Raw genomic sequence first — 24,921 nt, 5'->3', positions numbered from 1 at the left:
CCCAGACCCCCCCCGGGCACCCAGAGCCCCCCCAGAGCCCCCCGGCAGCCGCGGTCCGGTCGGTTTAATTTATTACTGCTCGGAATCCAGTGCCATCGACAGGCGCGGCCGGCGCGGTGCCACCGGTGAGGGGGGGGACGCACACGACACGACACGCGCGGCGCGATCCGGGGGGGACGGGGACACACGGGGGGGGGGGGGAAGGGGGGGGCACACATGCATCCGCCGTTAAAAAACCGACGGCGAGGGAAACGCCGCGGGAAGGAAGAGCCGGCACCGCGCCGGCGGTTAGTGCCGCAACGGAGGCGGCGCGTGCCGGGGAGGGTCCCGCGGCTCTCGGCAGTATAAATACGGAAGAGGTTCCACGGAGGTTACTCGAGCGTTACTACGGCGTTGCTACCCGTTAGAGCTACGGGGGGGGACACGGGGCAAGGGGGGCGCGGAAACGGCCGGAGCCGCGGAATGTGGGGGTCGGTCGGTTCAGTCTTCCTCGGTGCCGCTGCCGGAGCGATCCTGCGGGGAGGGGGGAGAGGTCAGGGGCGAGGAGGAGGAGGAAGGGAGGGGGGGGAGGAGGAAGAGGAGGAGGAAGGGATGGGGGGGCAGGAGGAGGAGGAGGAGGAAGGGATGGGGGGCAGGAGGAGGAGGAAGGGATGGGGGGGCAGGAGGAGGAGGAGGAGGAAGGGATGGGGGGCAGGAGGAAGGCCTTGGGGGGCAGGAGGAGGAGGAGGAAAGTCTTGGAGAACAGGATGAGGAGGAAGGGGGTGGGGGGCAGGAGGAGGAAGGGGGTGAAGGACAAGGAGGAGGAAGGCCTTAGAGAATGGAAGGAGGAGGAAGGGGGTGGGAGGGGCAGGAGGAAGAGGAAGGCCTTGGAGAACAGGAGGAGGAGGAGGGTGAAGGACGAGGAGGAGGAAGACCTTAGAGAATGGAAGGAGGAGGAGGAGGGGGGTGGGGGGCAGGAGGAAGGCCTTAAAGACCAGGAGGAGGAAGAGGATGAAAGCCTTAGAGAATGGAAGGAGGAGGAGGAAGGCCTTGGAGGACAGGAGGAGGAGGAGGAAGGGGCTAGAGGACAGGAGGAGGAGGAGGAGGAGGAAGGCCTTGGGCGGGGGCGGGCGTTACCTCCTCCTGCTCCTCCTCGCTGTCGTCGTCGCTCACCACGGGCTTGGCGCGGGAGCCGCGGCTGGTACGCCGACGGCCCTTCAGCCGGTCCTGCGCCTTCTCCTTCCGCCCCAGCTTGATCTTCACCTTCACCGAGCGGGCTGGGGGGGGGGAGGAGGAAGAGGAAGAGGAAGAGACGGGGTCACGGCGGGTCACGGGGGTCCCCAATCCCACCCCCCACCCCCCCCAAACCCGTCCCGGCGTCCCCGCGGTCCCCGGCGCAGCGGCGCGGGCAGCGTGCGCTTCCCCCAGGCATGCTGCCGGTCCTGCGCCCGGGGAGGGGGGAGGCCGGGGCCGCGCAGCTCCCCCCACCGCCGCCACGGCGGCAGAGCGTGGCTCACACTCGGATTCGGAGCCTTCCTCTTCGCCTTCCTCCTCCTCCTCGCTGTCCTCGCCTTCGCTCTCCTCCTCCTTCTCGATTTTCTGCCTCACGCTGGTGAAGACGGACTGGAGGACGATGGAGTCCTCGTAGATCTGGGGCGGGGGAGACACGACACGCCGACGCAACGCCGGGGTGAGCTCAAAGCGACGGGCAGCGAGCGCCGCCGACGCCGGGGCTCACGCCGCGCCGTGCCGTGCCGTGCCGCGCCTTACCAGGGAGCCCTCGAGGTTGAAGGTCTGCGCGTTCTGGCACAGCAGCATGACGTCCTTCTCCAGGTCGTTCAGGCTCCGGTACTTGTGGTTACGGATTCGCTCCTGCCGAGAAGGGACGAGTCAAGCTGCCGCCGCCGCCGCGCTCGTTAGCCGGGCGGTAACGACACTGGGGGGGGAGGGGGTTTCCGCTCCGCGCTCTCCGGTTCTTGCGCCCAGCACGGCACGACGGAGCCGAGCGCGGTGAAACGCGGCGGCGGGGAACGGATCCCAACTGCGTTACCTTGATTTTCTTGAAGTCGACGGGCTTGCGGATGAGCTCGTAGTATTCCGGCAGCTCCTTGCGGGAAGGCAGCTGGATGAAAACTTCGCTGAGCTGCCGTCCACTGCTGCTGCAAAGAGAAACCGCGCGTCAAAAGGCGAGAGCCGCGGCAGAGCCGCTCCCCCCCCATCAGCCCTCCTCCTCGGCAGCGCCGCGAGAACGCGCGCGTCCCGTCCGGCGGCAGAGAGGAGCCCGGAGCCGCCGCGAGAGGGGTCTGGGGCGTTTAAACGGCCGCTCCTCCCCGGGAAGCGCCAACGGCTGCACCGCCGGCGCCCGAACGAAGCGCAGCGCCGGGCAGACTGCGACCCGCGGGACGAGCCAACAGCGACCGCGCCGTGCCGGGACGGCTGCCCCGAAAGGGACGGAGGGAGGGAGTTTTGCCAGGCGCGAGCCAGCGGCAGAGCCGCCCCTCCGCAGCCTAATTAATTAATTCCTCGTTCCCAGCCCGCCCGGCGAAGCCGCCAGCGGCCACGTTTGGTCCGTACATCTTGGCTGCCCCGCGAGCGGGAGCCGCAGGGGCTCAAACCGTCGGCGCTGCCGGCGGCCGGGACGAGGTCCAGGCTCTCGTGAGGAGACGGCAGCCGGCACGGCGAGAGCTCGGCGCCCGCCCGCCCTTCTCTTACCTGTCCTTGTACTTGATGACGGCGTCCACGATCTTCTTCATTTTTTTGGTGAGGTTGGGGGGGTTTGGGGAGAGTTTCTCCGCCGGCGGCCTGCCACGTTTCTTCTGCTTTTTGCTATCGTCGTCCTTATCCCGGCTGCGGGTGCTGGTGGTGGGGGTGGCGGAGCCGACGTCCGTATCCCGCTTGCGTTTACGGGAGGATTTTTTCTGGCGCACCTCCTCCTCGATCTCCTCCAGCGTACCCTCCTCGATCGCCTGCGCGGGGAGGGGAGCAACACGGGATCCGCTAGCACGGAGGTTCCCGGCTGCCGCCGCGAGATTCGCGGCACGCCTCTGGCCGACCGCAACGGCTCCGCGCGCCGGGGGGGGGACGTCGCCGGTGGGCTGCCGGCGCCGCCCGCTCAGCCAGGACCTGCCTAATGCGTCTCGGCCGCGGGGGCCGGGAAACGCCGGGGCAGCTTCCCCTCGTGCCGTCAGCCCACGGCGCCGCCGCGCTCCTGAAGCCCGAGGGGGCCGGGGAAGCGGCTCCGGGTTCGGTTCGCGGGAGCGGAGGCTCCGTAGGGCCCCGCGCGAAAGCTCGGCCACGGCGACGGCTCTGGGGCGACCGTGAAGGTCCCTCAGCAAGCGGGCGAGCGTGGGACGGGGAGAGCCGGGGCGTAACGCCGACGGCCTCGCCATAACTGCCACTGAATCTCCCTCCTCCTCCTCCTCGCAGGCTGCGGGCGGTGTTCGGAGGCCGCCCGGCCTCGTTAAGAGCGACCCCTCGTCGGCTACGGCGCGGGTTTGTGCCGGGACAGCTCGCGGGGAAGCTGGGCCGGGCTGAACCGCGCGGTGGGACGCGGCGCCGGGCGTTTGCTGTGGCGCGGGGTGGGGAGAAGAGAGCCGAGCGCTGAAGCGGAGGTTTGAGAACGATGCTGTACCATGTATACCTTGAGCCACTGCTTCTCCGTCAGCGAGTCACTGTAATCCACCTCCTTACGGTGCCGCGAGCCTCGCCCAAACATCTTCTCCTCCTCTTCCTCACACGTCAACCTCTCCACCTCGGCATCGTCCTTGATGATCCACGACGGCAGCTCGTCTTCCTCCATCAGGCGCGGTTTGCGCTTGGGGTTTCGCGCTTCTTCCCGCCTGCGGTCCAGGTCCATGCGCTGGAAGAAGAGAAGGGAGGGGGGGGGGTTTGCTACGGCGCTGCCGGCAAAACCGCGGCGGGGAAGAGGCGGACGCTACGTCCCGAACTCCTCGGGGCGTCCTCGGAGGAGCCGCGGGATCGGCACGGCCTCTGGCCAGCCGGACAACGGGGCAGGCGGCGGCCGGGGGGATCTCCGAGCCGGCACAGGGCTGCGGCGACACCGGGGACGGGGGACGTCGCCCGGCACGCGTGGCCGGAGGAACCATGCCAGGAGCTGGGGGCGTTTCGGTAGCTGCCGGCTCCTCGCAGCTCGGTAGAGGCTGCGTAAAATAAACCCCGCCGGCCGCAAACGGGGAGAAACACGGCACGCTCGCCGGGAGGCAGAGCGACGGCAGATCGCGTTAAGCCGGCTGTTCCGCCGGGGCCGGGGCGCTCTCCCTCCGCCCGCCGGCCTTCTCCGGGCAAAGCTGCCGCTGCCGAAACCCTCGGAGGGCCGCGGGGCCGGCGCGTCGGGCACGGGAGTTAAGCGTGCGCCGGCGGAGCTGCGATTCGGGGCGGGCGCGAGCTCCGGCCTCGCACCCGCGTTCGGTAAGCGCCGTGCGTGAACCCTCGCGCCCTGCGGCGAGGCTCGGAGCGAGGCGGTTTCCCTGAACGAGGGGCCTCTCCTCCGCTGGAAACGCTCCTTGTCCCCTCTCTCCCAGGGGTTTTCTCGGGCCGGAGCTCTTTCGGGTGGGAAAACGGCTTTTTTGGTGTTTGCTTTTTGGTTTTTTTTTTTTTTTTTTTTTACTCAGGGACGGGGGTCCCGGCCCAGGCGGCACACGCCTCCCGGCCTCTCCCCGAGCTCTTCCCTTACCGGAGCCGGGAGCGTCCTGACTTTGAGCCCCTGGCTCTACTGTTTCGTTTTACCTGTGTAACGAGTCACGGCTTCGTTAAGCACTCTCGGCTGATTTCTGTTAGAGAGACCGTTTTTAGCTGCTACTCGGAAGAACGGCGGGCACCACTCCTCCTCCGCAGCCTGTGCCATTGCTCACCATGAAAAGGTCAAACTCCTCTTCGTGCCGCGCAATCATCTGGTTGACCGTTTCGTCGTCGGGAACTTCGTCTTCTTCCTGCAAGATTTCAAATCCCCGATTCAACGGCGAGAGAAGGGCGGCGCGGCGGTTTGTCCGCTCGGAGCGCAGCGCCGAACATCGTTACCATCCGACGCTTGTTCGGTTGCCCGTGAGAGATGTGGTGTTTTTTTTTTTATTATTATTATTTTTATTATTTTTTTTATTTTATTTAATTTTTTTTTTTTTTTTTTTTTTTGGGCGGCCTCAGTCCAGTTTCTAGCGGACGGGTTATCCACGGTGCAAAGATCACCGTCGGAGCTGGCGCGGTGCGTTGGCAGTCTCAGCAGCGAGGCCGAGGATTGAATGGGCGTGGAGACTGAACAACCCCTCTCACCTTTAGAGGTGGTTCCTCCAACTCAGCGTTCAGGCACAGGGTCGAGGCAGTGTGGGGGAAGCTTGCACTGCCACTGCCGCTGCCCGCGCTGTATCTGTTCTGTGGATAAATAGAGGACTTCAGTCTCCAGGGCTGTCAATCCGGCACCTTTCACCGACGCTACAAATTCACTTCAAATAGAAACAAGTGTTCATGCTCCTTTTTTTTTTTTTTTTTTTTTTTCCTCTCCTCTCCTCTCTCTCTCTCTCCTCGCCTTCTAGCCCCCACGCCCTTGGCCTCGAGGACGCGCAGAGCAGTGGAGCAAAGCCAGCCGCACGTTCGCCATTCGCGCTCTGGAGCGGGAGGAAAGCTGCCTGCGTCGCCCCTTACCTCGTCCTGCTCCTCGTGTTCCAAGATAGCCTGGAGGAAAGCTCTTCGTTCGTGGCTCGAGGATTTCTGGTCAAACATGCCGGCTTGGATAACCTTCTGATCAACGTTCAGCTTGTATTTGGCGGCGGCAAGGATCTTCTCCTCCACGCTGTTGACGGTGCAGAGCCGGAGAACGCGCACTTCGTTCTGCTGCCCGATGCGGTGAGCTCGGTCTTGCGCCTGCAGGTCCTGCCGGGGAAGGGCGGATCGTTTGCAGAGTGATTTTTTTTTTTTTTTTTTTACAGCCGGCTCCCACCGAGATTAAAAAAAAAAAACACAAAACCTAACAAAACACCAAAAAAAAAAAAGCCCCACGCTTTTATCCTCTAAATCGTGGGAGACGCAGGCTGCACCCTGAACGCTCGCGGCGATCCCTGCGGACTACGGTACGCTCGTAGGGAATTCGGTTAACAGAGACCATCGGTGCCGCCGGCCGCTCGCTCCTTAGGAGACGCAGCGTGCGTGGGGAAAAATAAAATTTAAAAAAAAAAAAAAAGATGAAAAAAAAAAGAAAAAAAAAAAGACCACACGGAAAATCGCAGCCGGAATTTGGGGACGGATCTCTGCGGGTCGCCGGGAGCGTGCCTGCAGGTCTCCGGCAGCACCGGACTCCGAGGACGGCAGAGGTTCAACGCCTCGACCGGTGCCGGGAGGAGGAAGCGCTGTCCGAGCTGGGCCGCCGGCAGAGAAAACCTCTAAAGGTTTGGGGCAACGACTCGTTCGGCTGCACGGGGCTCTCGGCTTTTCCTCCAGCCGCCCTCACCCGCCAGAACCGAGCCGCGCTCGCAGCCGGGAGGGCAAACACCCGGGTTCTTGCACGAAGGCTACGCCGCTGCGGCACCGCGGACGGAAACGGTAACGGTTTGGGCGAAGGGTCTTCGTTGTCAGGGCTGCGCATCTGGAGGGGCGCTACGGCTCGGGAGCGAGCGCGGCTCTTCTAGACCTTCTCCATCCGGTTTCGCTCGCTTTCGGTTTGGTTTTTGGTTTGGTTGGTGAGGTTTTTGGTTTGGTTGGTTTTGGTTTTTGGGTTTTTTTTTTTGGTTTTTTTTGGTTGGTTGGGTCGGTTTTTACCTGGTGAGGGTTCCAGTCGCTGTCAAAGATAATCACAGTGTCGGCAGACTGGAGGTTCAGACCCAGCCCGCCAGCCCGCGTGCTCAGTAAAAAAATGAAGTACTCGGAGCCTGGCTCATTGAAAGTCTTTAACAACATGCCCCGGTCCTCCGCCTTAGTGGTTCCTAAAAACAGAGAGGAAGGGTCAAATCCTGCCCCGAACCACGTGACGTCACCGGGACAGGAGGGCCGGGGGCTCCGCGGCGTTCCGGGAGAGCCGGGTGCGCGCAAGCCGGCGTGAGGGGAGCGTGCGGCTGCTTTCGGTAGAAAGACTTGAGAGAAAGGGCAAAAGGGAGAGGAACGGCTACGGCGGGCGGGCGCTGCTGGCCCGGCGCGGCCTCCGGGCCGTCCACGAGCGGATGGGAAGATCCGGCGGAGCTCAGGACCGCGGCGCCGGGAACGCGCCGGTGTTAAGGCGGCTTTTCGGTACGTTTGCGAGGCCGGGGGTCGTTACGCGGGGTCGGGCAGCAGCGGGAGACCGAGCTCGGCGATACGCGAGGGTCTCTCCCGGCCCGTCCTCCCGCCGCTCTCCGGAAGGAGAAACGCGGCTCCGTGAACCGCACGGGGGCCGGGGGACGCTCCCGGGTGCGAGACGAGAGCTCAGAGACGCTCACGCCGGTCGCGGTGTGGAAACGCCGCGGCACCGGCTGGCGAAGGGGAAACCCGGGGCGAGTTACCGCCGCCCCCGCGCTGGAAATGGTTAAATCTTGCGACCGAAGGAGCCAAAAGCTCCCAGAGACCGACGGCGAGGAAGACGCCTCGGTTTAAAGAGCTGCTTCGGCCTCGGCCCGCGCCTCGCCTCCTCGGCAGCTTAACGCTCCTCTCGGAGGGTCGGTTCTCGGAAGAGCCGGCACCGCGCTTTGCCAGCAAAGGGGGTTTGGGGCTGCACGGGCTTTGGCGGCGGCGGCGGCGCGTTCAGCGGTTTATTCCAACCGAACGCGGGGGATCGGCTTTCCTTTTCCACCGGGTGAGATTCCTGCGCAGGCGGAGCCGCGCGCCTTCCGACTTAAACCCGCGATCCGACTAATTAAGTTAGATTTGCGTTATTTTAATAGCGTTACAGGCCGCCCGGCCCTTCGGGGTTGCGGAATTAAATAGGAAATTTTTTTTTTTTTTTAAAAAAAACCCGATATCGGGAACCGAAGCAGCAGCCGACGACAGCGTATAAAGTCAAAGGCTGTGCTTTATATCTCTCGTCCCGTTGAGGTTTTGCTGCTTTTGCGGCGTTAATTACTTTACGTGGCGCTGTTTGCTTCGGCCGTGTTTCCCCTGCGAGAGACGCCGGGTCGGTGAACCCGTGGGGAGCTTACCTCACCGTTCGGCAACCCTCCCGGGCCAGGGGGTTTTGTCCTCACCGCCAGCCGCAACGGAGCGGGCGGCTGCAGTCCCCGCGCGCCGGAGGCACTCACCGTCCAGCCTGAGGTATTTGAATCCGCGGTAAGCAAAGTAATCTTCCATGATGGTCATGAGGGAGGTCATCTGGCAGAAGAGCAGCACCTTATGGTTGGTGGCTCGTAATTTGGGGAGAATTCTGTCCAGGAGTTCAAATTTGCCCGAGGCTCGGTACAAATCCAGCCTGGGAGGGAAGGAGAAAAAGAGGGAAATAAGGATTTGATGCTAAAACCGCGGCGTTTCCCTCGCGTAAGGATTGCCAGTGCTCAGGACGGCATCGCCGGTTCGTTTATGGCGCGCTGAGAATAAACCCCTTCACAAGGAAAAGCTGCAAATAGCGTCGCTTTTGGTAACTGGAAAAAAAAAAAACCCAACTCACCCTTGCACGATACCTCCCGTGAACCCCAAGTGCTCGGAAAAGGATTCCTGCAGGCAGAAAGAGAAACGACGTCAGAAACCGTCCTCGCGCCACGAATAAATCCAACAAAGTCCCGGAACGGCCCCAAAAAGAGAAGCGGCCCTGGGGGACGGGCAGGGAGGAGCGGTGAGGGCAGAGGTCCCCGCGCCGGAGCCGAGCGATTTTAAAAGGTCTGTCCGGCCGGCGGCGGCGGCGTTCGTGCCTGAAGGGACACACCGCTCTTTTTTGGGCAATCCAGCCGCAGCGAGCTCGCTTGGACGGATTTCGGACCGTTTTGGGCGGCAAAAACTGAAGCGTTTTGGAGGAAGCCTGACGAGGCTGGGCTGGCCGAGCGGCCAGGTTGTCGCTGCTCGGTCCGTGCCGCAGCCGCGAGAGCCGTTTGGTTCGGGAGAGGGGGCCAGTTCTCCCCCCCGCGTTCCCGGAGCTCGTGCGCGCCGGCCCTGAGCCCCCCCCCCCTCACCTCTATGTGCTGGAACATGTAGGGGTGGTTACAGATCTTCCGCAGCTGCATGATGGTGTTCATCAGGGTTTTCGTACCGCCTTTGCCCTGCGCCAACCAGACGGCGAGTTAGAAACGGGGATTTTAAGTTTACCGGCCGTTATCCGAGGGGTCCGCGAGGAACGTCGGGGAGCGTTTCCACGGGGGTTCGCAGCCCCGAGGTTTCGGCGCTGCCCAGAGCCACGTTTGGGGGTTTTGTGGTTTGGGGTTTTTTTTTTTTTTTTTCTCCTTTCTAATTAATCGCCGCTCGACTTTCTGCTCACTTTGACAAGCCGCGGTCTCCGCGGGTGATCCGACCCTCGGGAGGGTTCGGTTCGTGCCGGGCCAAGCCTGCCGCCGACGCAGCCCACCCCCCTCCCCGTCCCTCCGCATCTTCTCGACTTCCGCTCAACCCGCCGACGCGGAGCAGACACCCCCGTCCCCGAAAAACGCTTCCAGCCCCTCTCCCGACAGCGGAACGATCCCGCCGAAAGCCGGAATTTCGGTGGGCGGACCTTTTTGTCCTTCTCGGAGCCGTCCGTGAGCAGCACGCCCTTGGCCTGCATGTGCCTGTAGAGGACCCTCTGCAGAGCGGACATGTCGCACTTGATGACGTATTCCACCTGCGAGGACCGACGAGAGGTTCGTTCCCGAGGCAAACGCCTCCCAAAACCCCGCTCCGAGACGCCGGACCTTTCCCAAGCGTGGGACGATCCCTCCCCTCCCCTTCCCAACTCCGTTTCCAACCCAACCGCCTCCTCACGGACCCTCCCCGCGTCCCGAGTTTCTCCCGGCCGTTACCTTTTCAGGCAGCTGCGCTTCTACTTCCTTCTTCAGCCTCCGCAGCAGGAAAGGGCGCAGCACTTTGTGCAGGCGCCGAATGATCAGGATGGTTTCTTCTTCGTTCAGGTCCACCTGCGCCGCCGGGAAAGGGAATCGTTACACGGGGGAAGTTCCCACGACGGCGAGGAGATTTCCCGGGGTCGGACACGCACACACAGAGTCCCCCCCTTGGCGCGAGGCAACCGAAGTCTCTTTGGTGTAATCATCGCGATCCGAGGTTTCTGCGCTGATTTTTTGGGGTTTTTTTTTTTTTTGTTGTTTTTATTAAGTTTGGACTCATCTTCCCCTGGCTGCTCCGGAGCCGTTAACGACAGCACCTTCGCCGTCCGAGAACCGACACTCGCCAAGAGCCCCACCAGCTTCTCCCTCGGATACCTCGACACCGGGAGAACCGCTCACCCACCCTCGTTTTCCAGTACTCAATTAACGCTCCGTGTTTTCCACTCTTTCGCTAAAACCCACCCCAAGGAAATTCGGTTTTACGGGACGGCGCTCGGCCCCTCGCGAGCGGAAAGCCGAGGTTTTTCCTGCCCCCCCCTCCCCGCGGCCACCACCGCTCGGCTTTTCCTGCCGTCACCTTTTCTCCCGTCATGGCGAAAGGGGCGTTAAACCACTGCTCGAACGTGCTGCAGCTCTTGAAGATGGTGGGCAGGAGGAAATTGAGCAGAGCCCACAGCTCCGGGAGTTTGTTCTGCAAGGGGGTTCCCGTCAACAACAAACGCCGAGGAGCCACGTAGTGCGTGTTGAGGACCTGGGTGAGTTTGCAGTGGTGGTTCTTCATCCTGTGACCCTCGTCCACGATCATGTACTTCCAGCGGATCTACGGGAAGGAGAAGGGAGGTGTGGGCAAGGGACGGCGGCTTTCTCCACCGTAAATCCGGAACGCCAGGAAGAGATTCCGAGCTAGCTGGGATGGAGGAAAGCCATGCCGACTTCTCCCGAGGAACCCTTCGTGGCTCTGGCTCGGGAGGACACGGAAGGAGCGGGGAGAAAGGAAGAGCGCTCGTGCCAAAAACCCGGCAGAGACCGACGCCGGCTTTGGGGGATTTCAGTATTTCTTCAGCTTTTTGGCCGTCGGTAAGTGAAACGGCGTTTGGGTCTTCGCAACACGAAGGGGGAAGAGCGACCGTTTTGTCGGGGTTCTAACGAATTCCCTTCGCTAACAGGGAAAATAAATATTTGCTGCGGCACAGGATAAGCAGCCGAAACGGCGGCGGCTGCTGAGGGCAAGGCGCAGCTCCTCGCCACGTGCCGGCGAGAGATAAAAATCTCCCTTAAAACCGGGGGATTTTTCTGAAGGGGACCGTCTCGGCGAGGAGGGCGATCCTCTGGCCGCAGCCCAGAGAACACCGGAGAGGAGGAGCTGCCGTTGCCAGCGGGACCCACCTTAGCCAGGATGTGCTTATCTTTGATGATATACTCGTAAGTTGTGAGCAAGACGTTGAATTTCCCGCTTCGGAGCTGAGGTACAAATGCCCGTCTTGCTGCTGGAGAGCCCTGGAGAAAGAATTTGGAAGAGAAACGTTAAATCGGAACGGCATTTCCAGGAGAAGGGAGCTGGGTGGCGCAGACGGGAGCGGCTGGATTCCCGCTGCCATTAAAACAAACGTGGATTTAATGGTTTAGGGCCGGGAAGCGTCCCGGCTCCCTCGGGATAACGGAAATATCGTTAGGGAGGAGGAAAAGGCAAACTGGCACCCGAGGAATCCTCGCGAAAGGCAAAGCTAAACGCCGGTACTTGCCTTGTACGAGACCTTCACCACAGAAGGAGCCCATTTGTCAAACTCATACGCCCAATTCGACAGAGTTCTGGGGGAGGAAAAAAAAAAAAAAGTGAGACAAATGGTAAAAACGGGGCTTTGCGCGATGCAGAATCGCACCGCGGCGACCTGGAGCCGGCGCTGAGGCCAGGCCGGGCGTTTTTCCGGTGATGAATTCGGGGCAGATGCTTACGAGAGAGGTACTATGATGAGGAAGGGTCCGTTGATCCGTTTGTGCTCCATGAGGTATGTGATTAAAGCGATGGTCTGGATGGTTTTGCCCAGCCCCATCTCATCTGCCAGGATGCCGTTCAGGTTGTTGTTGTACAGGGACACCAGCCACTCCAAACCTTTGATCTAGGGGGAAAAAACAACAACCCCGATCCGGGGATGAAAAAAAAAAAAAACAAACCCACATAAATAATCAGCGGATAGAGGAGTCTAACGACGTGCTAACGACCTGCGCGGCCGCACAGCCGAAATCTCGGCCAAAAGCTGGCGGCGGTGCCCGCGGTACGGCAGGCGCGGCGTCTCACCTGGTACTGCTTGAGGACTCCGTTGACCATCAGCGTGGATTGCTTGTCCACCCTCTCGGTGACGGCGTGGGCCACGGCGTAGTACGACTGCAAGCCCCTCGCCAGAGCTTGGGACACCCCGTATTCGTCATCGACATCTTGCTTAGCGTTCCTGCGGTGGGGGGGGGGAAAGAGGGAGATGAGAGAGGCGATCCCTCCGGAGAGCTCCCGGGGCGATTCGTTTTCCCAAGACGTGCCAAATTCCGTCTCGTTTTGGAAAGACCGCGCTCTCCAGAAGCGGAGCGAACCCTTCCCCGGTCCCCCACCACGTTTCACTCCTTTGACACAAACCACGCGCGATTCACGGCAGTGACTTTGAAACGGGATTGTAACGGTGTAAGAGGCAGGGCTCACTCGATAATGTGTCTGGCGTCCACTTCCGAGACGTCGTCGCTGTCCGGGTCGGGGATTTTTTTCTTCTCCTCCACGGGCAGGGCGGGCTGAGCGGGTTGTGGTTGCTCCTCTTCCTCCTCCTGCCGGGAGACACGGAATTCCTGAGCACAAAACCGCTTCTTCTCGGTTATACGACGGCAGGAAAAACTGCTCAGCCGCGCTCCGGCCGCCGGCGGCTCGGAAAACCCCAGGGGAACGAAGACAGCGGCACCGCAGCCTCGTCCCGGGGAGAAATATTTGGGAAGCAAACGGGGCAGTTCACGGGCGGAGCTCGCCAGCTCCTCGCATTCTTTACGGGTTGGGGTTTTTTTGTTTATTCTAAAACCACTTAGTTGAGCCGACTGACACAGATCTGGGCTGGGAAAGGGAATTCTTGAGGGGAGCCTAGCGCGGAACAGACGGCTGTGTCCCATTCTCTCCAAAACACGTAAAATACGAAAGCGTAAGGGAGACCGGTGGCACTGCTCACCTCCTCCTCCTCCTCCGACCCGCTTTCTTCACTGTCAGATCTCGGAGCTACTTCGTACCTAATTAAATACAAATATTAATATTTAATTGCAAATCTGCTGCCAACAGCAGGAGACCAGCACCGGTTCTAGAAACCCTTGCGTTAAAACCTGGCTTCTGTTATCGGCGTTAGGTTTTATTTTTTAAAAGAAACCACGTATTCATTTATTTTTTTCTCCTCGCTTCCTTCGAGTTTCCACCCACCCAACGTCCCGCAAAGCCTCTCCCGCGTCATCCGATGAAATCCCCCCTTCCCGATCCGCAGCCCCGCCGCTTCCCGCTCCCTCGCGGTTCCCTCCCAGCCGCTCCCGTGCCCCAACGCCGGGGATCCCAGCGGATCCCGGCCGCCCCACGGACTCACCCGGGGTTCATCTCCAGCCAGGCTTCCAGCTGCCCGGCTTTCGGCGCGTCGGTGCCGGTGAGGATCTTGCCGCTCTCCACGTGGATCACTTTGACAGGGAGGTCGCTCATTTGGCTCGTCTCATCCAGCGGCTGAGGAATCAAAAGTTGAGGCTGCGGGTCAGCATTTTGTATTTTTCTGCCTCGAAACAGAGCTTGTATTCGCGCCAACATCTACCGCTTCCACCGAAACCCGCCCCGGGACCCACAAAATCACCGACGGCTTGAAACGCCACGGCGCCAGAGGACGGGCAAAGCTCGAAAGCGGACGAGATTTAACGTTTTGCTTTGAAAAAAAACCCAAATCGACGGGGACGTTCTGAATCTCCGTGCAGGGCGGCACGCTGGGACGCCGAATTTCGCTCGCGCGGGAACAATTAATTTGAAATACGGCCGCGGGGAGATTTCCTACCCTTCCCTACCCTACTCGGCACGGCGCGAAAGAAAATTATTTGGCTTACTTCACCATCTGGCCCGATGGCCGGCGTCTGCCCTTCCGCGTTCTCTGCCTTCTGCAAGAGGAGGAAGACGGTCGTTAGCGACCCAGCGCAAACGAGGAGGACGTTACTCCAGCTCCCCCGGGAGCTTCGCTCCCCACTCACCTTCTTTTTCTTCTTCTTCTTCTTCTCCTTGGCCACCTGCGCGGCCTTGTGCTGCCGCACCAGCTCCGTCAGGTTGGCTACGTACTCGTCCGTCTGCTGCAGCAGGTAGGCCAAGCGCTTGTCCTTCTTCTGATCGATCAGCTTGCGGTACCCTTCCTCATCCTCCGCCTACGGAGAGGAAGATCGTTAACGCCCCCGGCTAACGAAACGAGCCCGACGTGCGGCACGCGGACGCGGGCCGCCGCTTACCATCAGACGGCGCATCCTCTCCTTCTCGATCCTCTCGTTTTCCTTCTTCTGCTCCCGCTCCGTGTTGGCGTGGTAAGTAGCCACCGCCTTGGTCAGCTTCTGAATCTTGCCCGTGACGGAGCGATGGTATTCCTTGAAATCTTTAGCGTGCTGGAGGATGCTGTTGAGGTATTCCTGCGGGGAAAAGGGAACGGCACACGTCAGGGCTCGCGTTCCGCGGAGCTCACGCGGCCGAGGCCGTCGGCTAAGCGAGATCGGTTTACGTTTAACGGAACAGAATATATCGCAGTCGGGAGGGACCTGCAACGGTCGTCTAGCCGAAACAAGGATCCTTCTCTAACCAACCCCCTAAAACCCAGGAACGGCCCCGAAAACGGCGGGTCGCGGCTGACCTGGTGCTTCTGCCTGCGTTTCCGTTCCTGCTCGATCTTCTGCTGCTTCTCCAGCTTCTCGGTGATGCGAGCCTCGCGCAGGGACTGCCGCTTGCTGCGCTTGTACGCCTTGGCGTTCAGGGCCGTCTCCAGGGCCGTGTCTCGCCTCATGCACACCACGACTTCCTGACGCAGCTTTTGGAGAGATGCAGATTAAAAAAAAAAAAAAAAAAAATAAATGAGAGGGATTCGATTCCGCGAAATAAAGAAATAAAGTGGGAACTAATTCCGCGAACTACTTCGACGGAACGAGTTGATAAACCAGGTTTCCTTCGAGAGCGCGCTTACCTGTCGCTGAAAATTAAGCAGCCTTAGTGCTTTCAGTTCAATGGTTGCTTTGGTTCTCAGGTCACCGGCCAGCGAGCCGGGAAGGTTTTCCAGCTCTTGGATCCTGTGAGCGATTCGAGCTTGCAGCCTGCAGAGGAAGGAGACGGGATTTCGTTCGTTTGCGCCCCTCTCCTAACGAGGAGCTGTTCAATCTCAAGGGAGATGATGAGCGGTTTTAATTAACCGGCCCCTACCTGTACTCCCTCTCCTGCAGGATTTCCACCGGATCGAGTCCTCTGGGTTTCTGGATCGGCGTGATGCGGTTCTGTTTCTGGTGGAGCTGCACCATGGGAGCCGGCTGCGCCGGCTGACCCGGGGACTGCGTCTGCGGCGGCATCACGGGCGACGCGGCGGGCGGCACCGCCGGAGGGGCTGGCGAGGGCCGGCCGGTGGGCTGGGGGGGAATCAGTTTCTGAGGTGCGCTAGTGGGGGCTGCGGCGTTCGCCATCGGTCCTGCGGAAAAACAAAACCAGGACGCCGTCGAGAAAACGGTGAGGAAAGAAAACGTAGCCCGAGCTCCCGCCCTCTGGAAAGGGAAGCGTCGCTTCGTTAATCACCGGCCCCTAACGAGCTCGCGGTTCTGCGTAGAGGGTTTAAGGTTTGCTGCCAAGGAGCCCCGCGGGGGTCTCACCTTCCGGCCAGGGTTTGGGGGGGCCGCCGGGGGGTTGCCCGGGCATTCCCGGGGGAACTCCTGAGGGTCCGGGAGGGGGCATGTTAGGCCCTCCGATACCTGCAGGAACGCCGAAGAAAGGGGGGAAAAAAGAAGAAAAAGACATTAAAACATCGATCTCTGCCTGTGGTTACTCAGCCGGAGCCCGAACAGGGGTACGGCTCTTTTGCAAGCGCATCGCCCCCCCGCAGGGCGTGCCCCCCACCCATCGGCGGGATGGATCGGGCCCCCCCCCCGTACCCCAAAGCGCCCGGAGGAACCTCCCCGCCGGGTGGGACGAACGTCAAGCCCCATCCCCAGGCAAGTTAACGGCCAGGAGGTTCAAACCGCGCCAAATCGGGTGAAACCGGGTTAAAACACCCCCGGACCACGCCTCCGCGGCGGGGAGCGCTCACCGTGAGGTCTGTTATAGTTTGGAGGTGTCGGTCCCGGTCCAGGCCCTTGCACTGGTCCTTGCACTGGTCCTGTCCCGGATACGGAAGGCGGAGGTAGTGTCGGCATTTGCTGCTGCATTCCGGGCATGGGTCGTTTTCCCTGCACCGCCATCTGAAGGTGGTCGGGCAGGGGCTGGCCCCTCGCCAGCATCTTGTAAGCCATGATCTGAGCTCTTAACTGGTGTAACTGGTTCTGGTTAAAAGGGGTCGGACCCCGGTTTTGTTGTCCCAGAGCTTGGGGATCGGTACCGTCCAAGGGGACTCCTCCGGGACCCGAGGATAGCTGAGGGCCGGAGGACGGACCGTTCGCCGGAACGGGACTCGAGGCGTGTTCGGAACCGCCGAGCGGAGAAGGGTAACCTGGAGGGAGGGAGACGGGTGAGACGGGAGCAAAACGCCCCTTTTTCAAAAGAAAAACGGCACAAAACTTCTCCTGCTTTAAACCTGGAAACACAGGGAGCGATAAATCCTTCCCCAAAATTAACGATTTAAAGCAAGGAAAGTCCTGGAGCGCGAGCGGCCGCACGGGAACGACACGCTTGGCGTACGGCCACGCCGACCGGAGACCGGGACGCGAGGAAGGACAGACGGCCCTTCTCCGAGTTTGACCTTTTCGCGCGATTCTTTGCCCGTTTTCGTGACCACCCCGCCGGCCGGCCGACATAAACAGAAGGGGGAAGAGCCACAGGCGCTCTGGGGGCTCCAGGCTGAGCCGCGGCCCCATCCCCGGGAAAAGGAGATTTATTTTTCCTAAAGAAACCAACCTTGCGAGTGCTGATCCATCGGGCTCGGGGGAGGACCCATTCCCGCGTGCCCGCCGGGCCGCATTCCCATCCCTTTCATCTGGCCGTAGCGAGGATCGTCGGTTATTCCCTTCTCGTGCATGGAGTCCATGGGCTGCGGGAGAAAACCGACATCCCAAAAATCAAATTAAAATCAAAGAGCTGGCTAGGCCGGCCCCGGAGACGGAGGAAAACCGAGCGCAGGCGACTGCACGGAGGCGAGCCGTGCCGTAAAGGCGGCAAGGATTCACCGCGCACATCGACACCGCCGAAAAACTCCTCCGAACGAAACCCCGTTTGCTGGCACAACACCGCACCGAAGGGCGGGGAGGGGAATGAGCCCGAGGGGACGTTAAGTGAGACTCAAAACCGCTCAAACGCTTTGCTGCCCGGTTTTCCCCCAGGTCTTTCAGCTGGCGATGCTGAAGATGATTGGAAAAGAAAAAAAAAAGCGAGAAAAAGGAGGTTTGGACGATGAAATAAAACCAAAGAGCCCCAACGCTCCGATGACGGAGGTGGAAAGGGATGGAGGGGGGGGGTTGCTTTTCCTGAGCTTCGAACTCCCAACGAGAGGAACCTTCATCAGAGGTTTCTCTCTCCTTCCTCATTTAGGAATTCAACTCCTCAGCAACCCGGACGGGTACGACCCCCCGTTATTTGCCGCAAGCAAACCGCGTAAAACTCTAAAATAAACCATCAACCCCTCGGGCTTTCCGTCTCGGGGCAAGTAACGCCGCGCGAGCAACCGAGAAATTAAAATTTAAGGGGGATTTCCAGCCTCACCTTGTGCATCTGATGCATGTTGTCCTGAGCGTAGCCCCCCGGCCCCTGGGGCGGCAGCGGGTGTCCCGCCGAGGGCGGCCCGGGGCTGGGTCCCATCATGCTGTGTGCGGAACCGGGAGAAGGACCGGGGCTGGGACCCAGCATCGCCCCCGGGGACGGACCCGGCCCCGGAGAGGGACCCGGCCGAGGGGTTCCTCCCAGCGGAGGATCCGGAGTCGACATCGTCACAGCGGGAGACAGGAAAAGGATCCGGGAGACAACGGAGTCGGCTCGGCCGGAGCTGCCGCGGTTCCTGGAAAAGGCCCCCCGAAAAGCGGGCGTAGAAAAGGGAAAGCGGGATTAGGGACAGGCAGCCGCCCGCCGCGGAGCGGGAACCGAAGACGTCGCTAACGAACAGAGAGCGCGTTAGCGAGCGCAGCCCGGCGGGCTCTGCGAAGCCAGAGGCGTTGGGAATAAGAAACCCGCTTCCGAACCCATCGTCCTCGCGGCGCGAGCGCTGAACATTCCCGGGATTTGCCGTGCCGTCCTCCCAACCAAGTGCAAAGTGGGTTTTGGGGGTTTTTTTCCCCCCGTTCAGGTGGTTTTGTACCAATCCTGGAAGTGATTTTTTTTTTTTTCTTCCCTCCGCCCAGATGTTGAAATCAATTTAAAGTCGTCGCACGCTCACTTCAGCTTCCAGTAAACTCCGGAGATGCGGTTTAAGCCAAAATATCCTGCAGGAAAACATCAAAATCCAGCACCTAAAGTTCGGAGACTCATCCACGTTAACCAGGCGATTTGCGTGGAAAAGCGTCGCTCTTACGCAAGAAACGAGAATTTCCGGTAAATTCAGGCACAGCGCAGAAAAGTTGTTAGAAAAACGAAGGTTGGGAACGTATCTGTGGTTCCAGCAAACCGGCTGCGGACGCAGGGAAACCCGAATCCATCCTCCAGCCCCAAAGCGGGATTAATTCCACCCAAAGCGCTATTCCCACCGTGGGAAATCTCTGCAATCGCAAGTATAACTTGTATTTAAAAAAATAAAATAAAAACGAAAGCGAGCTTATCTGTCTGGCGAGCGCCGCCGGATTTAACGCGACACCAGATTTAATTTATTTCCCCTTCAAAATGAGCTTGATGAAAGACGTAATGGGGGGGGGGGATTTTTTTTAATTTTTTTTGTTGCCTCAGGGGATTTGCCCGGGGAGCAGATCTCCTTTTGAGCAATAATTATGACTGACGTCACTTTTCGCCGGCTGGGAGCACCGGTTTGCTGCCGATATTAAAGTGGGAGGCGCCGAGAGGCCGCGGGGAAGGACACGGATAGATCGGAGCGTCGGGAAATCATCAACGGCATGAAAATTAAATGAGAGCTAAGCGCCGGGACGGAGCGAGGCTGGGCCGCGGTACAGAGCGGGAGAGGAGCCGCGCCGGGGCGATGCCCTCGATGCCGTTAACCTCGAAGGTTCCCCGGATCCTCGCCGAACTGCTCCCAACGAGGGTTTGGAAACGGCAGAGAGAGAGAGGATTTTGACTTCAAAACAGGGTGAAAAGCGGAAGCACGGGGGAGGTTTTTAATACCGCAGATGGTCGCGGCGAACGTAACGTCCTCGGGTCGGACCGCGCTTCTCCGCTCAGAGCCCCTCAGGACGGGAATTCGCAGCGTCGCCCCGTTTTCCCTGAAAAACGCGGCTCCCGTGGGGTGTAAAATCCGCTCCCCCCACCCCCCCGAGCCAGATTAAAAGATTCGCTCGCTGGCGATAGAAGTTAAACGCGACGTGAAAATAAAGATGCGGCGTTACCGCGGCCAAAGCGGCGGTTTTCTGAGCGGCGAGGCCGGGGAAGATACACGCGCGCGTGTGCGACGCCGGAGCAGTTAAATGCCTGCGGCCCCCCCCCCGGGAGAGCAAATCCACGTCTGGGTTTCGCGCTCTGATGCAGCTGCGAGAGGCGAAGAGGAACCGGAACGGGAGGATCCGAACGCAGCGGCGCGGCCGGGAGGAAGACGCCGGGCTGGAAACGCGGCGCGTGTCGTCGGCGAAATGGAGCGGCCTTCCGTGGCGGAGCTGGATCTGCAGGAATCCTGGGTTTGGCGGGGGGAAGGAACTCGCGGGGTTTGTGCTTCTCCTCTGCAATCGGGGCGAAACGCTGCGGTTTTGAGGTCTGGTGATGTTTCAGCTCCTCTGGTATTCACCTCGAGCGGTTCCTCCTTTCTCACAGCTTCACTGGAAACACCGCGGCACAAATTCGGGACGTTTCTCGAGAATTAAACGGATTTTTAAGAGGCGACTGGAGATGCGGGTATCCAGAACCACCATAATTAACGTGCTCCTCTTTGACAAAGCCTAACGAGCGCAGGGCAGACGATCCCTCACCCTCCTTTCCGCAGCCTCGTTTCATCCCGATTCATTCCGGCAATTTTGCGGTCGCGGGTGTTTATTTTTCATTTCCCTCCCGTGCCGTCGGTAAACACGACGGAGCCAAGCGCTTCCCACAAACCCGGCGCGGAAGGGAACGACCGCGCCTCGGACCGCGGCAGCTCTCGGATTCAGGCTTGTCCCGAGGAATTCGGTTTTCCACACACACAAAAAAAAAAAAAAAAGGTGCAAAAGCAGCCGTTAAAAAGCAAAAAAGCTCCAAAAACTTCCCGTTCCCCTGGTCCTAAACCCAGCCGGCTCCGTAGCAGCGCCAAACCCACGGATTTAATCATCTTAAGGATCTGTGGGCCACGAGAACGGGTAGGCGGCCTCCAAAGTTCACCGCTCGTTTCCTGCTGGAAAATCCAAACCTCGAGCAAAACGTCGGCGATTCCCAGGAAGGGGAGCAGCCGTCGGGGAAGGAAACTTCCCAAAAGATCGACACGGGGCGTCCCGTGCAGGAAACGACGTCCTCGGAGGAGAACGGGAGCACCCTTCGTCTACCGAAACATCTTCCGGGCACCCGCGAGAAGCCTCGGCCCTGGGAATTCCTTTTTTCCGGGGCGATCCCGCTCGCGGTGCAGCTTTCGAAGGACGCGGGCGCATCTCTTGTCTCGGAACGAAACCGCGACGGCTCTCCAGGCTTTACGTTTCCCAGTTGAAAAGAACATTCGATACTCGCGGCGGCCTCGGGAGGGGAACGGCGACAGGACCTCGAGCTGCGCCGCAGCCGCCGAGCGTCTCGGGGTTCGCCGGCGCAAACTGCCAAGGGAACGGCAACGCGACCGGCGGCCGTTTTCAGTCATTTTTCGCGGTTTTGAGCTGCGCCGGCCCCGGGTACTGTGAAAATTCAGCTTCTCCAGCTGCAGAGCCGCTCGTCGCCAGGCAGAGGGGAGCGCAGAGGGGGTTTATCCCCGCGTTGAGGCCTTCCACCCCCAGAGGAAAGCAAAGGCTGCAGGAGCCGTTTTCCTTCTCCTCCTGCCACAGCTAACGAGGAAGCGAGGACTAACGAAGCATTTTTGAGAGGAACGGAAGAACGGTACCCACCTACCGACCGGCTTTTCCAGAAGAAAACCAAAATAAATAACGTACTTCAAGGAACGTTACGGAAACATGAAGTACTTTCTCGTTAAAAAACGAGAGCCGATCTTCTTCCTCCGCGGCAATTTTATCCTTATTTCTAAGAAAACCCCATCTGACCCCCCCTAACGCCACCCACGGGGGCCTCCCCGACCAGCGCTGGGTGCTCCCGGGGCGAGAAAACCCCAAATCCAGGCACCTACCTACGGGCATGGAGGTCTGCGACCCCTCACGGCACGGTGCCGGCGCGGCGCCGAGGGGCGGTCTCGGGATGACGAGCTTTCACCGCAACGCTGCGGGGAGGGGGGAAAAAAAAACAAAACCAAAACACGGTAATTAGTCGGTAACCCTCGTTATCAGGGAGAGGAGGAGGGCGCTCCTCTCCGTTTCGCCCAGTCTCGGAGGAGAAGCCCGTTAGTCAGCGTTAACGAGGCATCCTACGCATCAGCAGTTCTTAACGGCAACAACCGATTTGATGGGGTTTTTGGTAATTTGCTTACTTACGGGTAAGTTAAGGCCTGTAAGACGGTGCGGGAGAGGGGAACGCCCCCCCGCTTCCCCTCCGGAAGGAGAGGCCGTCTGTCTGTCCGTCCATCCGGCGAGCGGCTGCTGCCGGCACGTGCCGGCGAGGCCACCGGCACGTAGAGGCCACCGCGTCGGTGCCAGTGACATAACAACCAATTAAAGAATTCAAATTAACGACCTGCGTGTTCGCTACAGCAACGGAGGTTTCACAAATCTCCGCAGAAATACGTCTCGCTCCTTCCCACCACCCTAATTTGATTTTTTTTTTTTTAAAAAAAAAAACCCAACCAACCCCCAAACAACTAGACCACAGGCTGGGGACTGTTATTAAGTCCTTGATTGCAGGAGGTTAAAAAAAAAAAAAAAAAAAGCCTTCCTTAATTAATTCGAGTCATTTGTCAGGCGCGGTTTGCTCCATTTGCCTATTTATGAGGCTTTTCAGCGCGTTTTCGTGACGCGCAGAGCCGGGAGAGACGGCTGGGTGAAAAAATAAGTTGCTGCTCCGAAAAGCAGGTCTGGTTTTTTTGTTTGCAAGCCCAGCGCCGGTCAGTTAAAATCATCCCCCGGAGCTCGGGGCAGGGCTCAGCCCCCAGTTTTCTTGTCTCTGGAGAAAAGGTTCCGGGATTTTTAAGTTTTTCCTAAACTTTTAGCGTCAAAACAAGCCCAGAAGCTCAACCTGCGCAGGGGGTAAATGAAACAGGCTGCTCGTTTCTTCGTTATCTCGGCGCGGCTCATGAATTTTAAGCGGCAGCTGCACAAATCCCTTAATTACACCCACCCCCCGCCGCCTCCTTCAGACTCTGATCTTCGAAGGAGGAAAATAGAAATTATTCTAACAGGGGAAATTAGCAGCGGAGTCCCCGGGCTTGCTCGCCCGTCTTCCCTCTGATCCCGGGTCGGCAGAGCCGGAGCGGCACCGGACAGCCCTCCAATTGGGTGAAAAAAGGAAAAATTAGGGAAAAAATCCCTCCTAACCCGTTTAAACCTCTGTCACCCCCGCAGCTCGGCAGGGAAAACTAAAAACGATGCTCTGCTGGCGCAGGAAAACGCCGCGTTCCACCTCAAAAGAGCCGAACGCCAGATGAAAATAACTTTGTATTATTTTCCCCCCAAGTCAGGAGCTCATTTATAAAAATAATTAGCGAGGGCTCGGCATTTCTCAGCAGCCCCACGCCGCAGGATGACGCTCGTGCCCGGCTTTAACGCGTCAGGAACCCGCAGTATCAGAAAAAAGGGACTGCGCCCCCAAAATCCGCCCCCCCCCCCCCCCATGCTGGTTGGGACCCCCCAGAGCAGCCCCCGAGGGACCCCGATGGCGCCGCCGCCGCCTCAAAACAAAAGACCGCGGCACCGCCGAGGGCTGCGCCGCCAACAAAGGGGAGGCAGATTTGCCCCCCCCCCCCCAAAAATGGAAGATGATGGCTGGGGACACCCCCCCCCCCACGAACGGGGACACCGTCGCACAGTCCTCGTCCCTGTAAACGAGCGGTGCTTTTGGGCGGCACCGGGGGATTTTTACAGGGATTTTTGCTAACGAGCATTGTGATAAAAACCAAACCCCCCCCTCTCTGCGACGTGCCCCCCCCCAGGATGGGGCCCTCGTTGCGCCCCGTTCCCACCGGGGACGGCAGCTGTGCCGAGGGCGGCCTTTGTGCCGGGAAGGTGACGGGTTCCCGGGGCAGCTCCTGGGCAAAAGGAGCCCATCCTCGGGCACCGTGACCCCCCCACCCTGTGCCAGCACCCCCCGGAAAGGGGAAAATTAATTAATTTGAGGGGAGGGGGGAGACGGGGAGGGAGATCAGGAGGGGATGGGAGAGATGGGGATGGAGGGAGGCCGATCCCAGCATCTCAGAAACGAGGTGAGGCCCCCGCCGGCTGAGGAAGAGGATGCTGAGAGGCAGAGAGTGCCCCAAAACCAGCTGGGGGGGGTGGGACAATGACAGCAGCTGGGGAGGGTCCTGGCTCGGGAGGAGAAGGGGGGTTTGATGGGGAGGGGGGACTGTGTCCTCCAGAAGGACAAAGCAAGCCCCGAGGGAGGAACCGCTGGGGGAGGATGAGGAGGATGGGGCTGGGGGGTGGAGATGCCCCTGGGGGGGCGGCAGTGCCCCACTGAAAGGGGGGAGAAGGGTATAAGGGGGGGGGGGGAAGCAGACCCCGCAGGGGCAGCGGGGCTGGGGGCACCGGCACCCGGCAGGGTGGGGGGAAAACGGCTGGGTTTGGGGGAAGGGCCCCCCCCTTTTGAAGGAGGATGAGGAAGGGGGCTGGGGAGCAGCCTGGGGATCTGGGGGGGCACTGCGGGGTCCCTGACCCCCCCTGCAGCAAAGGCCGGGGGGGGACACGGGGGGCAGGGCCCAGCCTTGCTGGACCCGCAACGGGGAAACGGGGGGGTCTGGAGGCTGGAAAAGGGGGGTGCCGATGGGGGGGGGGGGGCACTGAGGGATTGCTGAGGGGGGAGACCGGGGCGGACGAGTGACGAAGGGGTGAGAGGGAGGATGCTGGGGGGTGAAAGGGGGGATGGATACGGGGGGGGGGTAAAGGGGGGAAGGTGCTGGGGGTTGAGAAGTGGGGGGCGCTGGGGGGGAGGGGGGTGCTGCGGTGGGCCGAGATGGGGGGGGCAGAGGGTGAGGGCACCCCCGGGGGGACAAGGTCGGGATGATGATGGCGGATGGGGAGGAGGAGGAGGAAGGGGAGGAGGAGGAAGGGGAGGAGGAGGAAGAAGCCCAGAGGCCCCCCCCCCCCCGGCGGCCCCGAACAATGGGCAGCGCGGCCGGCGGCAGCAGCGCTTCGCCGAGCTCCCGTGACCCTCCCGGGCCGCCGTACCCCCCTGCAGCCCCCCCCCCTCCTCCCCACACCCCCCCCCCTTCCCTCCCGCCCCCATTCAGCCGGGGCCCCGACCCGCCGCCCCGCCGGAGCCCCGCCGGCCCTTACCGCGCTGGCCGCCGGAGGAGCCGCTCGCAGGGGCCATCCCCGCCGGTCGGGCCCGTCTCGCCGGGCGCGGGGGGGAACAAAGGAGCCGCCGCCGCCGCCGCCGCCTGAGGGAGCGACGGAGACGCACGCGCGCGCCCGCGACAGGCAGCCAGCGCGCGTGCGCGAC

The 24,921-nt window shown here is 60.7% G+C and overlaps 1 protein-coding gene across 11 annotated transcripts; it reads right to left on the bottom strand.

Moving 5' to 3' along the window:
* Positions 1-54: 54 nt before the first annotated feature.
* Positions 55-24,921, bottom strand: SMARCA4 (SWI/SNF related, matrix associated, actin dependent regulator of chromatin, subfamily a, member 4). Of its 11 annotated transcripts, none has more exons than XM_054807880.1 (36): positions 24,756-24,919; positions 21,506-21,595; positions 17,827-18,118; positions 17,026-17,158; positions 16,223-16,621; positions 15,789-15,887; positions 15,352-15,610; positions 15,119-15,245; positions 14,792-14,965; positions 14,400-14,573; positions 14,151-14,318; positions 14,010-14,060; positions 13,511-13,641; positions 13,112-13,169; positions 12,604-12,722; positions 12,211-12,361; positions 11,868-12,031; positions 11,657-11,723; positions 11,301-11,411; positions 10,492-10,734; positions 9,873-9,986; positions 9,587-9,694; positions 9,054-9,140; positions 8,555-8,601; positions 8,193-8,359; positions 6,745-6,908; positions 5,635-5,862; positions 5,266-5,364; positions 4,851-4,928; positions 3,611-3,838; positions 2,692-2,945; positions 2,030-2,138; positions 1,750-1,851; positions 1,497-1,629; positions 1,117-1,256; positions 55-513 (listed from the first exon to the last, which is right to left on the bottom strand). In XM_054807880.1, exons 3-36 carry the CDS (start codon positions 18,046-18,048, stop codon positions 481-483), a joined length of 4,941 nt encoding a protein of 1,646 aa, XP_054663855.1. In that variant the 5' UTR covers positions 18,049-18,118; positions 21,506-21,595; positions 24,756-24,919; the 3' UTR covers positions 55-480. The 11 variants fall into 11 exon arrangements, with proteins under 11 accessions (XP_054663855.1, XP_054663856.1, XP_054663857.1 ...); XM_054807881.1 differs by having other exon boundaries at positions 2,030-2,135; XM_054807882.1 differs by having other exon boundaries at positions 12,604-12,719.

Source organism: Grus americana, chromosome 33, assembly GCF_028858705.1.
Source record: "Grus americana isolate bGruAme1 chromosome 33, bGruAme1.mat, whole genome shotgun sequence".
NCBI classification, from domain to species: domain Eukaryota; kingdom Metazoa; phylum Chordata; class Aves; order Gruiformes; family Gruidae; genus Grus; species Grus americana.
Note: the sequence above shows the minus strand (reverse complement) of the source record. Positions and strands in the feature narration are given on the sequence as shown.

Bases quoted from the DNA above. Each gene is read 5' to 3' on its own strand.
- SMARCA4 (XM_054807880.1), bottom strand. From the start codon at position 18,048: ATGTCGACTCCGGATCCTCCGCTGGGAGGAACCCCTCGGCCGGGTCCC. The intron at 9,695-9,872 runs GTAACGGCCGGG...CGGTCCTCGCAG, and splicing joins AAGCGCAGCTGCCTGAAAAG to GTGGAATACGTCATCAAGTG. The intron at 8,360-8,554 runs GTGAGTTGGGTT...CTTCCCTCCCAG, and splicing joins ACGGGAGGTATCGTGCAAGG to GCTGGATTTGTACCGAGCCT.